General features: G+C 36.9%; 1 protein-coding gene across 1 annotated transcript in view; it reads right to left on the bottom strand.

Moving 5' to 3' along the window:
• AGMO (alkylglycerol monooxygenase) overlaps window positions 1-19148 on the bottom strand; it is a gene marked incomplete in the record, with an annotated part of 412025 nt that overhangs the window by 198088 nt on the left and 194789 nt on the right. Inside the window, 2 exon segments of the mRNA XM_027768353.1 lie at window positions 15236-15341; window positions 15957-16039. Of these exon segments, the coding sequence (XP_027624154.1) occupies window positions 15236-15341; window positions 15957-16039 (189 nt within the window).

Genomic DNA, 19148 nt, shown 5'->3' with positions numbered 1-19148 from the left:
TTCTATACTCAAGTTATTTAGGGCTTTTCATTTCACTTGAAGGAAAAGCCAGGGTAATTACAATGACCTACCAGATCTTAGATGCCCTGAGCCCTGTTACTGTTCTGAGCACATTTTCTGTCTTTTGCTCTTGCTTACTTTAGTTCAGCCCTGTGATGATCTTGGAGCATGCCAGGTATACCCCTCATTACATTACTTCAGTACAATTATGCTTAAGGTTCCTTTTGCCTGTTCTTTCCCAGGGACTGATAGGGATTTTGCCCTATCAAGAGGTTTTTATTGAAATGCCATTAGTTTTCTCTAGATACTGTTTTTCTTTCTTTTTTTTCCCCTAAGTTTTCCTCCTATACTCATTTTTTTTTTAATCCATTAGGTCTGTCTGTGTCTCTTAATTATAAAATCTAATCCATTAACATTCAATGTTATTATCAATATTTCCAGACCTCTTCCTATCATTTAAGTGAGCCATTCTCTTGGTTATTTTTTGTGCTCTTGTAACTGTCCACCTGACTTTTTAGTTTTCCTGGTATAGCACTCCCTTTAGAACCTCTTGAAGAGCTGGTCTGGAATTGGTAAATTTTTTCGTGTTTTGTTTATCCAAGAATGTTTTTTATCTTTTTTCCTCATATGAAGGATAATCTTGTCAGGTATAGTAGTTTGAAATTGTTTTTCACTTAACGTTTTGACTATATTTACCCGTTATTTCCTTGCCTGAATTATTTCCAATGAGAGATCCACTGTTAGCCTGATGGAGTGACCTTCGTAAGTAACTTGACAGTTCCCTCTTGCCAATTTTAATATCTTGTCTTTGTGGTTTTGTCCAGTCTGGTATGATGTGCCTTGGAGAGGATCTTCTTGGGTTGATTCTATTTGGGGTCCTGTGTATTTCTCAGGTCTGGGTAATTGAATGCCTCTCTAGGTTTGGAAAGTTTTCTTCAAGGATTTCATGAAATAAATTATCAATGCTCTTATTTTCTTCTTCTTCTAGGATACCAATTATCCAGATTTTGGGGCGCTTGATGGTATCTAGTATTTCTCGTACACTGTCCTCATTTTTCTTGGTTGTTTACTCAATCTTTTTGATACTTTTTTCTAGGTCAGAGGTTTTGTCCTCTACATTTGAGATTCAATCTTCTGTGTGATCTAATCTACTTTTAATACTTTTGTAGGAGGTTTTAATTTTCTGTATCACATTCTTCATCCCTAACAATTCCATTTGATTATCTTTTAAGGTGTCTATTTCTTCTTTCAAATTGTGAAGGGACTTCCTCTTCTCCTGGAGCTTGTTGTCTCTTTTCTCTTGCATCTCATTTAGTTTGGTCACTAAAAAATCCTGAATTGCTTATCAGACATGTCCATGACTTCCATTGTATTGTGTGTGGGTGATGAGGAATTGATGTCTTCCCTTGGGGAAGAGTCATTTTGTTGGTTGTTCATATTTCTTGTACCTCTGCAATTGTTCCTAGTCATCCAGTGATCTATATGTTCCTCTCTAAATTATTCAAAGTATCTCTGACCATTCCAAGGTGTGAAGGAGTAGAAAACTGGCGATCTCTCTTCTGCTCTGCTTCCCTGTTGCTCACCAGTACCCTGCACCGTTGTCACTGGTCCTGGGTGGCCCAAAGTCCTCCCTATTTCTAAAGAACAGGTGTATGTCCAACTCAACTGTTGAGCTTCACCTCAGGAGCAAAGAAAAGATTGTGCATCATGGTGTGTGCCACACACTATCCAAAACATTGGAAGTCCTGAGAGTCCAAATGCGAGTGGGGGTGGTAGTGGGATAAGCCATGAGTCTTGGCCGTTAGGGTCTGTAGCCACAGGAAGCATGGTATCTGGCAAGGCTGCTAGCTTTAACCAGTCTCGAGATGGGGTGGGAGGTACAAGTTCATCTTAAAGTCCCAAGACACAAACCTGAAGTCCAAAGAAGAGGAGGGGGTGGTGGGGGTGAGCCACAGGTCCCAATAGTTAAAACCTGCAGCCACAGCTAGCCTAATGTCTGGCAAGGCTGCTAGCTTGAACCAGTCTCCTGCTTCCCATACTCTTGATTTATTTTTATATATAGTATTTACCATTATCTAATAAACCATGTATACATAAACATGTATTTGAGTTATTGTTTATACCTCCCAACATTATGTCAAGCAGACACTAGTGCACCTCCATGACCCTCACCTGTTGTCTATGACCTATCATCCTCTATAATTCCTCCCCTTGAATGTGGGTGAGACCATGGTGAGCCTAAAGAACTTGGTAAAGGTGAAGGGATTTTGTAGACATACTTACATTACTAAAGGAATCTGCTTTAATGTAACAAAACTGGAGCTTATCCTGGATGTGCCTAATTTGATCAGATGAAATCCCTTTAAAGAGCGATTGAGCCGTCCCTGAAGCAAACTCGATGAAATCAGTAAACAGGCTGGGGAAGCCCACAAGGCAAGAAGCTGCAGGCACCCACTCAGAAAGAGACTGGGAGGGAAAGTGAAAAATTACTCCTCTGGGGGAATGACCATGCTGACATCTCTTCTCCACCACTCTCCTCTTGAGATTTTGGAATGTGCACACATGTGCCTGGCATAATTTTCAAACTACCAGGTATGGGACTCTAACTGCCATGCGTCATGTGTGAATCCACTGCATTAACCACCATGCCACCTGCTGACCCCAATTTGCTAATATCTTGTAGAGGGTTTTTTTGTTTGTTTGTTTGTTTGTTTGTTTGTTTTTTCCAACTATATCCATCAGGTGTATTAGTCTGTAGTATTTGTTTTTTGTCATGTTCTTACCTGTTTTGGGGATCAGGGTGATGGCGGCTTCACAGAATGAATTTGACAGAGGTCCTTCCTTTTGGAGTTTTTAAAAATTATTTTTATTTAGTTTATTTATTACTATTATTATTATTATTTAATTTGACCAGAGAGAGGTAAAGTGAGAAAGCAAGCTGCCAGATCCCGGACTAGAACTATGGTCACCCATGTAGGAGTCCAGTATCTCAACCTCATGCCACCTGCTGGCTCCCTTTTTGAATCTTTAAAAAGAGTTTGAGTAGAATTGGGTTTAGCATTTTCTTAAAACATATACAAAGTTCAGAAGAGAAGCTATCAAGACCTAGGTTTTTCTTTGATGGAAGACTAGTTATGACTGATTCAATCTCATCGCTTGTTATGAGTCTATTTAAGGCTTTCAATGTCTTCTTAATTCATTCTTGGTAGATTATATGAGTTCAGAAATTTGTCCATCTCATCTAGGTTTTCTTGTTTGTTGGAATATATTTGCTTGTAGTTTTCTCTCATGGTCTTATATATTTCTGTTATGTCTATTTTAATATTGCCTATTTTATTGCTTATTTGATTTATCTGGTTCCTTTCTCTGTTCTTCCTATTAGTCTACCTAAGAGTGGGCTGATTTTGTTTATCTTCTCAAAAAACCAGTTTTTGGTTTAATTCATTTTCTGTATAGTTCTTTCATTTTCTATGTCATTTATTTCTGCTCTAGTCTTTATTATTTCTTTTCTTCTGGAATTTTTGTTGTTGTTATCGTTGTTATTTTTCCAGTTCCCTGAGGCTCTCCTTATGTTGTCTATTTGCCACCTTTCAATTGTTTTCTTGTGAGCACTAATTGCTATGAACTTTCCTCTATGACTGCTTTTACTGTGTACCATAGGTTATGAAAACTCATGCACTCATTATCATTGGTTTCAATTAATCTTTTCATTTTAGTCTTTTGATTTCTTCATGTATTTGTGTATTCAAAAGGTTCTTTCTGCAGTTTAATTCCATTGTGGTCAGAAAAATTGCTGGATATATTAGGTTGTTGGGAAAAATCATGATTTTTTTCTATGTTTTTATGTGCAAAAATGCATCATGACTTTCCCCGCAACCAAATAGTTTCTATACCTTTGAATTTGTAAAGGCTTTTATTGTCCCTTATCATGTGGTGATCTTCAAAAACATTCCATCTAGGGGTAAGAAGACTGTGTTTTGTGGTTGTTGGGTGAAAAGTTCTATAGCTGTCCATCAAGTCCACTCAATTTATGGTATTGTGTAGGTACAGTATATCTTTGCTTATTTTTTTATCTAGTTGACCTGTTCAGAAGAGACAGTGAGGTTTGGGGGATCCTAATGATTAATGTGTTACCATCTATCCATCCTGTTTTATCTAGCAGTCTTTCTTTCATGTATTTGGGTGCTTCATTGTTGAGTGCATAAATATTTATACATGTTCAATCCTCTTGGTGAATTAGCTCGTTTAGCATTACATAAGTATCCTCCTTTGTCTCGTTTTACAGTTTTTGTCTTAAAGTCTATTTTGTCTGATGACTATGGCCTTTATTTGGTTTCTATTTGCCTGGAATATCTCTTCCATCCCTTCAGTTTCACTTTATGCGTGTCTTTATCAGTGAGGTTATTTCTTGCTATCAGCATATAAAGGGTTCCTGCTTTTTATCCATTTAGCCAGTCTGTGTCTTTTAAATGGATCATCTAATCCATTAACATTCAACATTATTATTGATAATTGCAGAATTATCCCTGACATTTTGTTAACCATTTTATTGTTTTTTGTTGTTGTTGTTCTTTTGTTTGTTTGTTCGTTTGTGTGTTTTTCCTGCTTATCTCTCTTTAGTTTTCATGATATGGTACTCCTTTCAGTACTTCTTAAAGAACTGGTTTAGTGTTCGCAAATTATTTCAGTTTTTGTTTGTCTGAGAATTATTTTTTTCCTTTTCATTTGAAGGCTATTCTTGCCAGATACAGTATTCGCCATTAAAATTATTTTCTTAGCGTATTGAATGTCTTCCCATTCTTTCCTTGTTTGCATTATTGCAATGGAAAGGTCTGACTTAGCACAGTAGGATAATTTTTGTAAGTAGGCATTCCTCTCCTGCCATTTTTAGAATCTTGTCTTTGATTTTTACAAATCTGGCTATGATGTCCTATGGAGGATCTTTTGAAGTTGATTCTTCGTATTTCCTGAACTAGATGTCTGAATATTTCTCTAGTTTTGGAAAGGTTTTAGCAAGTATTTCATTAAATAGATTTTCTATGCTTTTATCAGGAATTTCACCTCTGAAATATTACTTGGATAGTGAGCACTTAAGGTATCTAGAATCTCCTATATGTTGATCTCATTTTTAATAGTTATTTTTCCTCAGTTGTTACGGTAGGTCAGAAGTTTGGCCTTCAAGGTCAGAGATTCTTCTTCGTGATCTAATCTGCTCTTAGTATTGTTGAAGAATGTCTTGATTTCCTACATCGTATCTTTATCTCCAGAAGTTCAATTTCATTCTTTTCTAAGGTATCTATCTTTTTATGGATTTTCTCCTTCAAGTCAAGGAAAGATTTTCCATCTCCCAAAATTGATTGTCTTTTTTCTCAAGCATCTCATTAAGTAGAGTTACAGTAAATATTCTGAATTCTTTTTCTGACATTTTGGTGATTTCTTATGTGTTATCCATTTTCAATGAGGAATTACTCTGTTCTTTTGGGGGTAAACATTTCTCTAGTTTTCTCACATTTCCTGAGGCTTTGCTGCAAGTTTTAGTCATCTGGTGAACTACTCACTTCTGCTATTTTCGTGGAGTAGATTTCTGTAGCTGTGTGCAACTGTGCTTCCCTTTGATCTGATGAGCTCTGTGCCAGTTTCTCTCTTCTACTGAGGTGGGTAGTGTGGTATCCACAGTGGGAATTTTGGTTTAGTTTTATAGAAAGGCATTTCTCTCCTTTATTTATTTATTTTTTTCTGATGTGAGTATGGGAGAGAACTCCCCAGAGCCTCAGTGTTCAGATGTTTGATTCCTATATATCCAGACCTATATGGTCACTATATGGCAGAGTACTGACCTAGGAAGTGAGAACGTAGAGGTGGTGGCCAAAATCATTTATCATACTGGACCAAAACAGATCCTCCTCCCATACCCTAGACTCAGCAGAGAGCTTTGGTGAAGAGCTAGCTCTGGTTGGTTTCCCTCTGCACCTTCTTACTCTGTGGCTGCAGAATGGGGCAAAGATCTGGAAAGCCAAAATAGTCCCTCCTCTCTCACCTTAGACTGGGCAGGGGGATTGGGTGAAGATCTAGTTCAGTCGTAATTATTTTTAATAACACTCACTGGTTTCATGTCAGATAGTATGCTAGGGTCTACATACTATATCTTCTTTACTCCTTTGGCTCTGAAAACAACTTTAAGACTTTAAGGTTTTTATTTTCTTTTTTTTTTTTTTGGAGAGATTTTCACTGTTGGGCGCGTGCGCTCGCCAGACAGACAGAGAGAGACATAGAGACAGAAAGCGAGAAATCACCCCCCAGGGGGGATGGTCACGCCGCAATCCCTTCTCCTCCATTCTCCTCTCGGGATCTTGGGCACGCACAACACGCGCCCGGCGTGAGTTTTAAGCCACCAGGTCCGGGACACGAACCACGGTCGACTATGTGGGAATCCAGCGACATAGCCATTACGCTAACTGCTGGTTCCCTTTATTTTCTTTTTTGTTGACAGGGTTAAGCCAAAGGTACTAAGGCATGGTTATTTTAGATTACTACCTCAAGACTTAGAGCACTGGCTTTGGAATCACATAAACTAGTACCATAAACTACTCCTTAACTAAAAAGTTACATGAAACAAAATGCACATAGTATGTAAATATAGGTAAACAAGTGTTTTCCCATTATCTTATATACCTATATATTATCAACAATAGCTATTTGATTCTGACCTTGCTTTCATTGTGAGAGTGTTCATGAAGCTAAACATTCTTAAACTTACTGATCTGAGAATAAATTCATAGGTGTATTGGAGAAGAACAAACTACATGTGAGCAATCAAGAAAAAATGTATATATAAGTAAGAAATGAGTAAATGAATGAATAACAAAATCATTTTATGTCAGATTTCTTATAAATAAAAACCAATTTAGAAATAATATATGATTTGGTGGTCAAAATATTAATTTTTCTTAGTTCTATGCTAAAAGAAGTATACAGGGCATGGGTTAATTATTTAAACATTATACACACTGGATAAATAATGCACTCATATAGCAGTATATTTTACTCATTTAAAAAAAAAAAAAAAAAAACAAGAGTTGTGAGCTACTAGGTGACATGGTGGTTAAGAAGTTATATCCCACATGGCTCACTGTGGTTTGAGTCCTGGACTGGGGAGCTTGAAAATCACACTGGGCACATGTGTTTGCACGTCCAAAGTCCGAAGAGGAGAATAAAGAAGGGATTGTGACATGGCCATCCTCCCAGGAGGTGATTTCTCACTTTCCCTCTTTCTCTCACTCTGTCTCTCTCCCTTTCTGTCTCTGTCTCTCTCCAGCAAGTACACATGCCCTATGGCAAAAATCTAAAAAAAATTTAAAAACCAAAGGATTACAGCAACAAAGAAATAAGAACCCCACACCCTTACTCAATATTCTTTGGATATAGCTAAAGAGAGTAAATCTTCCACATAAAGGCGACACAATAAAATTCAAATTATACTTCATATTTCTGACCCCACATTTTTTCTGCCCAAAGGCAGTTTTATAGTATAAATGAAAAATAATTTAGGGTCAATTTTCCCACATATACATTTTTGCATGTATTTTAAGCTGTAAGTATCGATTTTCAGTGTAGAAGGACTATTACCAGACAAAAATATGGAGTTTGACTAACATAATGGAGCAATATAACAGAGAATCTCTAGTTAGCCTCTGGATAAACAGAGAAGAGTCATAGGGCAACGTACTGATGTTGCTAATATATACAACATTGATTTATAAGAGAGGGGATTAATTGCTTCGCTGACACCGATTCTACTGAGAGCTTCAAAGAAAAATGATGAGAACATTGTGTCCTTGTGGTATAATTACTCCTAGTCAGTCATCCCTAATTCATGTTGAATTGAGTCACTGAAACCATTTATCAGATTTTTTTATATTCCTGTGTGTGGCAAAGAACAGTTTTATTAAAAATATGATAAATGATAAAGATTCCCACAAGGTTTTAAGATATAAAAATGTAAAGAAAATACAAATTTCAAATTAATAATTAGGAATACAAAAGCTGATAACTACTTGCAATTTTTAAAATGCAGAAAAAGGGTCATTTTATAGATAAAAATGTTGATAGTGCTATACTCACACTGACGTCTATTTATTGACCTCGGATAAGAGAAGGCTTGCTCAGGTTTAACCATTGGGAATTCAATGGCTTGTTTCTAATAATAATAGGACAGCAGTAATAGTAATATGAACAGTAATTAATACAATTTATCACTTAATGCAATTTATATTTGTAGCATCTCATTTTTCCATCAAACCACTTGAAGACAATAGTGTTATTGTACATTTTAAGGAAAAGTTTCAGCAGCAAATGCCATGTAAAGTCTACTCTTAAAGAATTGGCCACATGTGTGTCAAAGTTCTAGACAGAGTAAGTAAACACCCTGAAAGATTCTGCCATGCAGTCCTCCTGTCCTTGAATTATAAACTGAAGATAATTCAGAAATAAATTATTCAAATATTTGTCTTTTCAAAAGAGTTTTGCAGACAGACTCAGTGAGGTGAACCTGACATCTGTTGTTCCCATAGAGGGCAAGTTGGGGGCAGGACCAGTGTGAACCCAGGGATAGGGGCAGGGTGGAGGGAGCCCAGCCCTTCCGTGAGGCTGGGAGCAGACCAGGTGGGTGGCTATAGTCAGGCACGGGTGGAGGCTGAGGTGCTGCCTTTCATTGTCAGTCTGCCTGGTGGTACCCACAGCCTGCAGGCCACCTACCACCACATGCTATACAGAGTGGAGCTGATGCTGCCTGAGAAGCTAAGACCACTGTACAACCACCCAACAGGTCTCAGAACAGTATTTTTCTGGGATCCAGTTATGAAATGGGTCTTGGGATGTGTCGGCCTGGCTGACATGGCTAGACCTGAGGAAAAACTCATCATGGTCCAGTCCACTGTCCTTATGGACACAGGTCTTACTTGGTCAAGACACTCACTTGTAATTATTCCAAAAAAATTGGAGTCTGTCTGCTGTTAATTTCTGTAGGAGCCTCTCAGCTCTTTCACATTCAGAGATACAACCAAGAACTAAAAGCTACAGCAAACATGAAAGAGTGCTCCTGATCACCCGAACAAGCTACATGTGGATATCCCACTGGAACCTACTGATAGTTTATCATGGTTATCGATAAGACAGTGCCAACTGTGCTAGTGTCTAGAAAGCACAAACACACCTAACTATGACTGGTAGCTAGTAGTGCTTGATTCAGCAGAAAAATAAAGCAAACTTTTAACAACCGTTTCTCTTTACATATGACCTGAAGAACTAAACCTATGAATGTTAAAACATCTTGGGACTGGCAGATGGCATAATGGCTATGTCGTTAGACTCCCACGTAGTTGACTGTGGTTCGAGTCCCAGACCCGGTGGCTTAAACTCATGCCAGGTGCGTGTGTGTGTGTGTGTGCCCAAGATCCCGAGAGGAGAATGGAGGAGAAGGGATTGCGGCGTGGCCATCCCCCTTGGGGGGTGATTTCTTGCTTTCTGTCTCTCTGTCGACTCTCTGTGTCTTTCTGGAGAGCGCATGTGCCCTATAGCAAAAGAAAAAAAAAAACTCTAAAAACAGTCCATCTTCTCTATTATTTGTCCATAATAAATTGTATTTGCTCATCAATAAATAAATAAATAAATAAATAAATGGTTTTGCAATTAAACTGATGAAATGTTTTATGGTAAGTCTGCATTTCAAAGCCTTTCTTGCTACATTATAGCCATGTTTCTCATATATCTAGAAGCTCTGATGTACATAAATATTGCTATTATGTGGAAGGAAATGTTCTTTGGCTATTAAGTGTCTGCCAGAGTGAGTTTGTTTCCTGACTTGTTCACTTATTAACTTTGCACATTCAAACAAGTTATTTACACTCCTGAATTTTCTCATTATAAAAATAATTATGAAAGTGATTACATCATGAATCTGGTGTGAGGATTAAATGCAATAATATACGTAAGGCATTTAAAACCTTATAATATCTCAATGCATGTTAACTCTTTCTAAACATATTTTAAAGGTGAATAACAGGAAGGAGAGTCCAATGTCAGAGTGTCAGACTAAGAATCCATAACCGAAACTTTCAGTTCAGCATTGTTGCTTTTGTCCACTCTTCACAAAAGTTATCCCCAAGCATAACTTGAGGATCTCAGAGTAGGCCAAGGAATTATTTCAAGGGATCCTTAAAATTATTTAAAATAACAACAACAACAACAATAACAATAGACCCTAATATTTGTTGAACACTTACTTTGTGTTAATCACTATATTCAGTTGCTTATGCATTTGATTTTTTTTAGGGAGAGTTGTGCTATAGGGCACTTGTACTCACTGGAGAGACAGAGAAAGAGAGACATAAAGTAAGAAAGTCCCCTGGGAGGATGGCCATGCCACAATCCCTTGTACTCCATTCTCCCATTGGGATTTTGGGCACACACACACACACGTGTCCGACTTGAGTTTTAGCCAGCAGATCTGGGACTTGAACCACAGCCAACAACATGGGAGTCCAGCGACATAACCATTATGCCACCTGCTGGTCCCTATTTTATCTTAATTAACATTCAAATTCTATCAGCTAGATGTTAGTACTTTCTCCTTTTATAGATGAGAAGTGAAGGCCAGTAGTATTTAAGCAGTCAAGCAACTGCCCAAGGATATACAACTAGGAAGTTCTCCCTCAGGGAATCAAATTCTGGCAGTATGGCTTCAATCCTCAAATCTTAACCATCCACCTTCACGTATTAACTAAATAAGTAAACTGATAGTATCTCACCTCTGGAGTTCATCATATTCAAAAGCTGGACACACTGCACTGCCCTCCCTGACCCCATCACCAAACAACTCTGAATACAATGTTTTGTAAGCATATATTCCCACCTGTTTAAGACTATGGTTAACTATAAAAGCCAGAATTCTCTATTTTATTTACTTTTATCTCTCAAGTGTGTAAAATAAAGTACTACTGTATACATAAGAGTAGATTTATTACATGGAATTAATGTCTTTCATGCCTATAATTATTGATAGAATGGGCCTTTTATTTAGAATATAAAAGTGTTTTCTTTATGTTTTCTTTAGACATGTATATGATAGGATTTCCTTAAATATGCCTGATTTATGCTTCTCCAATCTGTTCTTTTTTCATTATCCCATCTTTTTTTTAATTTAAGTTTATTTATTTACATTCATTCACTGTGTATCATTACAGCATACAAAATGAGATTTTTCCTTCCAGAATACACTGTATATTGGCTCAATCAAGCACATCAACATATGTGTTATTGTCAACAAATACTTTTTCATTTCTTGTTTCTTGTATATTTTGCTTTTTTTCTCAACCTTGATTCCCTCTCACCCTCTGCCATCCCCCACCCTCCTTCCACACTGTGTCTGGTCTTTATGGTTGCTTTCTATGCCTTTACCCCCCCACACATTTTATTGATTCATTAAAGATCTTAATTAATCTAAATATTTTGAATAGCAAGCACAGCTGATATACATCCATGAACACAAGTCTGACTTTAGGCATAAACCTCAGTGAGTAGAATGAACATACCATAAAGTAACACCTAGCTGGGGCTGTATAGCTTACTGCAGTCATCAAATAGGTATTTTTAATAATTTTTTTTTTTTAGTTTCATTTCAAGAAAAACTGTTTTAGTTTTTTTTTGAAACTTTTTTTAAAAACTTAATTAATTTACATTCATTCCCTAAGCATCATCACAGCATACAAAATATGATTTCCCATCCAGAATATACTGCATAGTTGCTTAATCATGCATGCTATCATCAATAATTTTCCATTTCTAGTTTGGTATATATAAATATATATACATATATGTGTGTGTGTCTATATATATATGTGTGTGTGTGTCTATATAAATATGTGTGTGTGTGTGTGTGTGTATATATATATATATATATATATATTTTCTTTTTAACCCCTATTTCTGACCCTCTGTCCTTTCCCACCATCTTCTCACACTATCTCCGGTGTCTACAGTTGTCTTCCATTCCTTCCCCCACCCCACACTGTATTGATCACACAATTTCTTAAATAATCTAACTACTTTCAATAGCAAGTTCAGCTGATAATTTCAAGAAAAGCAGTTTTAACTTAAATCAAAGAAATACTAAAGAACTTTGCTTAAAACTTAAAGCCAGGAAACAGGTTAGGATTTCTGTTCAAATGGTAGGTACATGGACCTATCGACATCTCAAGACAGGACACAAATCCTTAAAATCGGACAACAAAGACAAGAAGAAATTCAGCGATGTTTTAGTCAAGTCATAAAATCTCATGCACTTTATCTTCTGTGCGGTTTGATCTTCCTGATTAAATTCTGGGATATATGGAAACCAGCAGTTAGTGTAATGGCTATGTCGCTGGACTCCCACATAGTTGACCACGGTTCGCATCCCACACCCAGTGGCTTAAAACTCACGCCGGGCACGTGTGCATGCATGCCCAAGATCTCGAGAGAAGAATGGAGAAGAAGGGATTGCGGCGTGACCATCCCCTCTGGGGGGTGATTTCTCGCTTTCTGTCTCTATGTCTCTCTCTGTCTGTATGGCGAGCGCACGCGACCTATAGCGAAAACCTCTCAAAAAAAAAAAAATTCTGGGATATAATATTCAACTCTAGGCTTGTCCCTATTATTAAGTTGGCCATTTTCTTAGTTTTGAACTCTTATTTCTGTGTGTCTGCATTTAATTTCCCTGATGTAGCACTCCCTTGAGAACTTCTTGGAGATCTGGTCTGGTGCTGGTAAATTCTTTCTGGTTTTGTTTATCTGAGAATGTTCTTGTCTTTTCTTCCCACATGAAGGATAATCTTGCTGGGTACAGTATTCTTGATTGAAATTGTTTTTCCCTTAACACTTTGAATATATTTTCCTATTCTTTCCTCGCTCACATTGTTTCTGATGAGAGGTCTGCTGTTAGCCTGATGGGATATCTTTTGTAGGTAACTTGATGTTTTTCTCTTGCCAATCTTAGTATCTTGTCTTTGTCTGTGGTTTTGGTCAATCTGGCCATAATGTGTCTTGGAGAAGATCTTCTTGGGTTTATTCTAATTGGGGTCGTTTGAGTTTCTTTGGACTGGATCTTAGAGTGCCTCTCTAGGATTGAAAAGTTTTCTTGTAGGATTTTATGGAATAGATTACCAATGCCCTTATGAGACTCTTCGCCTCCTGGGATAGCAATTATCCAATTTGTTCTTAATTTATAATCTCACGGAACAGAATATTTGTACATAACACAAAACTTCAAAGGCTATTTGAATGTATTAGAATGTATTAGATCAGAATGTATTAGTCAGATAACATTCAAGAAACTGATACTAAAATACTAAAATTCATTGTTGAAATTCACATCTTTTACAAAAAATATGAAATTTGTTTCCATGGTTTAGAAATCTTGAAAGTACCTAAGAATATTGACTAAATGAAGAATCTTTCCTTCCTTTATTCTAGCTTCACCTTCCCTTCTTATAGGCAACCATGTGTTAAGTTCTTATTTACCTCCTTAAATATATTTATGCACATACAAACAATAAAATACATCTACACATTTATGTACATGTATCTCTGTTGCCCCATTTTCATACTTATGTGTGTCATATGGTAGCACACTTCACATAGCATCCTTTGTCACGTTTTATCTTCTATATATAAATATAAATGTTTGTATATATGTGTATATATAGTTGAAATAGTGTAATCTTACATATACATCAATGCACATGTGTGAGCATATACTTTCTGTAGCATAAATTACTAGAACTGAAAGGCTGGGTTAAAGTGTATGTATATTTGTAAATGTGATAGACAGCACTAAAATTTCTTCCAATTCCAAAGCCATTCCAATTCATGAACATTACTAAATAATGAGTGTCTATATTAGTTTTTCCATTTATGGTGAGGAAAATGTTAGCATTTCTATTTCATGCTTAAATAAAGTTACACATTGCATATTCTGGCAAGTTGCTCAGCACCAAAATTAAACAATGTAACCCTTAATTTAAAAAGTAATAATTTATTAAAGCACTAATTAAGAGACTAATGATTTTTTTAATAGTTACTTAGGATCTGAGTAGGCTCAATGTAATTCTTGGAAGATAAGTTTTAATCATCTCAGAATACTATGTCATAACGTATTTTTCAGCTATAGAAAATCTCATTGAACTCAATGGTTTTAAATTTATACAATTATTACTTCTTGTAGGTAATTGGCAAGGCACCTAAATCATGCAAGTTTTATTTTTTAAAGCTTAATAAAAGTTTTTAAATGCAGAGTTTCTACTAAAAACTTTTTGTAATATCACTTCTACCACTTCTTGAGAATCTATTATGTGGACTGATTTTTTTCCTCTCCTTCTTCATTCCCTTGCTCTCCCTCTCCCTTTCTCTCTTCCTTTCTTCCTTTCTTGCCTTCTCTTTCATTCTTTCTTCCTTTCTTTCCATCTTTCTTCCTTTCTGTCCTTCTCTCTTTAATTTTATGACAGGATCTTACTTTATAGCGATCTTCCTGCCTCTCCCTGAGCCTCTAGGATTATAAGTACGTGCCCTCACCTGGCTTTTCAAGTGGATGGGGAATCAAACCTGGCCCTCCCATGTGGATTCAGCTTACTTAGCATTGGTGTCAGGCAGTAGGTGATTACGAGGCTGAGTCCTGACCTGAATTCTTTTTTTTTTTTTCTTAGAGGTTTTTGCTATAGGGCGTGTGTGCTTGCCAGCCAGCCAGACAGAGACAGAGAGATAGAAAGTGAGAAATCACCCCCCAGGGGGATGGTCACGCCACAATCCCTTCTCCTCCATTCTCCTCTCCAGATCTTGGGCATGCACGCACACGCGCCTGGCGTGAGTTTTAAGCCACCGGGTCCAGGACACGAACCGCGGTTGACTATGTGGGAGTCCAGCGACATAGCCATTATGTTAACTGCTGGTCCCCTGACCTGAATTCTTGAAAAATGTTGTATGACATAATTTGTGCAATAATTCTATGCGGTTAATGATATTAAACCAAATTTAGGGACCAGAAAACTGGTCCAGCAATATGAATTAACTCAAAGTGACACAAGTAACGTGTGCTGCTGAGTAACTGAATAGTCACAAATGGAGAAGAAAACACTTTTGAATGCATGAATTAAACATATAATAGGTATATAATCCATGTTATAGCTACCTAAAGTAAATGCCTTACCTCAAAAGCGAATGACAGGGAAGGGACAAGAGGCTTCAGGTGACCAAATTCATAGAGCATTAGAAACACCAAGCAACGAAGAGTTTCCATAGTAGCTGCCTTGGGTCTAAAATAAATCATCATTACTACACATTAACTTTAAATATGTTCTTTACATGTTTATATACTATAATTAATATAGTGATATATAGTACTTACAGAATCACATCTCTCTGAAACTGTTTGGAAAAGGGCATTAAACTAAGAAAGAAAATGCATCTTTAAAAAAAAAAAAAAAATCCTTTTCGGGACCAGCAGTTGGCATAGTGACTATGTCGCTGGACTCCCATGTAGTCAACAGCTGTTTGAGTCCTGGACTTGTGTGCTTAAACTCACACCAGGTGCATGTGCTCACATATATTTTAATATAATAAATAATTACACAACAAAATTTAGCAGATTTAAATGAGACTTCCCTCACTGACCCAATGTCTGTCTTTATACTTCATTAGAAAGTGACTTATTAGCAGAACTAATATAGTTAAGTCATCTATAATAAAGAGTTTAATACTAATGTTTTATATTAAAACATATGGTGTTCTATAATATACCGATAGTTTACTACTTTGCAGAAAATTTTTAAATTGAGTAAAAGAGAGAGTAAAGAAAAGGAATGTAAAGTAAGAAAAGAAGAGAAGAGAAAATAAGAGAAGAGAAAAGAGAAAATAATTTCACTTCTTGCCTTTGGTCCAGAAGAAATCCAATGGAGGTCAAGGTCAGGATAATGAAGCAAACCCTCAGAAGAAGAGTTATCTGTGATAGTATCTGTCAAGCAAACACAGAGGGCAATGAATTCTTTAGGAGTATTGTTGGAGGAACAACAGTACTTAAGACTGATGAGAAAACAGCCCAATTTTCATATCTTTTAGGCCATTTGTCACTGACTCTTTTCAAAGAGGTTGAATATGCAGAGGATAATTTGGTTTTTCTTAATGCAATTCCTTGCTAGACTCATGGAGAATGAATTAGAAAATTCCATTATGATATTTTGCTTAAAGTGTTCTTTCTGAAAATTCTCCTTTAAAGATTTGACTTTCATAGTGTTCTGAAGCATGTGATCCCCCACATATGGAGAAATCACTCGTTTTCACAAATAAATACATTTCAATGGCTATTTTTAATATCACCAACTCTGTGGTTAAAATCTAAAGCATTCTTGAATACAGAAAATGTAAAACACGGAATGTGTTCAGGAGTGCAAGTACCTAGAGGAAAGAGATACACATACATATCACATTCACGTTTGATGACATCTACATATTCATATGTACTTTTCAAAAAAGTTATCTTTGAATCATTGTAATAGCATATTTTTTCTGTCAGAATTATGAATTAATTCTGGGACTAGCTCAGGGGCTCAGTGGTAACATGTTGCTTAAATGAAGTGGATCCTTAAATGAAATGAATGGAAGATTATGAATTCTGTTCTCTGGTCAACCTGTCCATGCTTAGGCCTGTGTAGCCATGATCTCGACTAGCTGGGAAGGTTGCAGGGAAGATCCGGATGTGGGTCTTTGTCAGTGGTGTTTGTCTTTTCCTCTAACTATCATGAAAAGAAAGAAAGAAACTTAAAAATATTATAAATTGTTCATTTAGTTTACGTATCGACATTTAATAATGTTTATTAAGCATCTGTGTTGTAGTCCCCATGCTATGTGATTATTATACTTTATTTTTTTTATATCCAAGTAACCTTGCAAAGTAAATGTCATTATATCTGCCTTATGTTTTAAAATATAAAATCTGAGGGTTATGTATATTTTCCATTATCGCACAGAAAATAGATGATGCTTCTGAAATGCAAATTAGACCTGCCTAACCCCAAAGCATGACTATAGTATCTTGGATGTGAACAACAGAATTAAAGGAGGAGTGGCAGAGACCTAAATCAAGGTTCCATAGCCAAAGTATAAAGCCAGCTGAATGGGGCTTCAGAATGAAAGGAATCAGTCAACTCAAGGGCTTGGATAATTTCCCTAGACATGATTGGTGCTTAAGTTTCACCTTTATGAGAATACCAAAGGTGGGATAAAACAGGTTGACTAAAACAGTGACTACATGTTTACACAAACACTTTCTTTCCCTTTTTTCTCCTTGAAGTCAGTACAGATTATTTCCATTTATTGTTAGCTAGTATCTCTACCTACAACTAAATTGAGTCTGCCCAGTTATAAACAATAAGCAATAGCCACTATTTGCAATTACCACTCATATAAAGCACCTCAACTCCATGCCATGTTATAAAACAGCCTTCTCTCTCATGGCTCACTTCCTGGGATGGCAGCCATTATAATCAAGGGATTTTTAAGCCCTCCAAACAATTTAGTAGTAGGGTAACGCTGAATGGCCCAAAATTTGAATTAAAAACTGTCAGAATGCTGAGGAATCTAGAGACAATAGTAGGTATTAGATATAGGATGAGGAACTCAGTGGATGCCAGAATGTCTTGGAATAGAGCAGCAGAGTGTGAAAACTAGCAATGGCTGCTTTGGACAATGAAGCAAAACATAACAGAAAACCATTTTCTTGGTGATAAAAGTAAAGTGTGTGCAGAGGATTTAGGGAGGCTTCCAGATGTGAACCTGGAACCTTCCCAGGTGGGTCAGCTTCACAAAGTGTGGTGTTAACTGCTCCATCACTGTGTAGTGCTTATTTGACATTTCTAAGTTTCAGTCACTTGAGGTTCCTTTGAAATAAAACACGAATTTGGCAAGGACTCTGATAAAATACTTAGAAGAGTGCTTGGCACGAAGTAAAACGTCAATTAATAGTCTTGATTAGTGTAATTATTACTATATTCAGAGCCTTAGGCTAGTCTTAATTAGTATCAATAAGTTAAAGAAATGAGAAACATTAAAAAGGTCTGTAAATTCTTCCAAATATCATAAAGAGCTCAGAGATGGGATGAAATATTTATTTTTTGTTTTGGTTATAAAATTTACAACCTCTGGACAAAACAAAGAACTCTTCCTTCCCAAATCATTTCTTGGCTACCAGAATCAGAGTAGAAAGCAACTCAATACAGGAATCCATCTGCCTACTCAACAGTTCTACTTGGCGAACAGGCATCTGAAATTTAGCACATCTAAAACCTGCATCTGATATCCTCCTGCGGACACATTCCCTACATACTTCATCTTAAGACAGGGCACCTGCAGGTTTTCACGTGCTCCAGGACAAGAGCTTGGGACTTGTCATTTACTCTTTCTCTCACTTGTTTACTTCTAACACATCACAGATAAACACGGGCACCAGTTGAAAGTATATCCAGAGCAAAGGTGTTTGTTACAAACAGCACGACTCATACCCTGTTCTGCCCAACATGTTCTCTACCACAGCCGTTGAGTTCTCTCCTAACTGCTCTTCCATCTTGTAAAATTGCCTGTTTACCTACCTGTGGAATGAAGTTACCCTGTTAAAGTGTATCTCAGATCTAATCACTCAGGTCCTAAGTTTGAAGCCAGGGGCTTCAAATCTCACTTAGATTAAAACTCCAAGTTCTTACTCTGGGCTACACCCAACATATTCCTAGACTGTCTGTAGTAATCTCTCTCTGGCACTCTTAAGACATTTCAGCTGTTTTGCCATTCCTGGAAAATGACAAGCATCCTTTCCATTCAAGTCTGTTTCACCTCCTTTTCCTTTAGCTTGAAATGACTTTTCCCATTAATCTTTTTTTTTTGTTTGAGAGAGATTTTTGTTATAGGGCATGTGAGCTCACTGGAGAGACAGAGACAGAGAGACAGAAGTGAGAAATTGCCCCCAAGGGAGTATGGCCACACCACAATCCCTTCTCCATTCTCCTCTGGGAATTTTTGGGCGTATACACACATGCATCCAGCATGAGTTTTAAGCCACTGAGTTCGGGACTCGA

Source organism: Tupaia chinensis, unplaced genomic scaffold (assembly GCF_000334495.1).
Source record: "Tupaia chinensis unplaced genomic scaffold, TupChi_1.0 Scaffold145916_1, whole genome shotgun sequence".
Classification (NCBI taxonomy): Eukaryota; Metazoa; Chordata; class Mammalia; order Scandentia; family Tupaiidae; genus Tupaia; species Tupaia belangeri.
The sequence above is the reverse complement of the archived record's forward strand: the minus strand, read 5'-3'. Positions and strand labels throughout refer to the sequence as shown.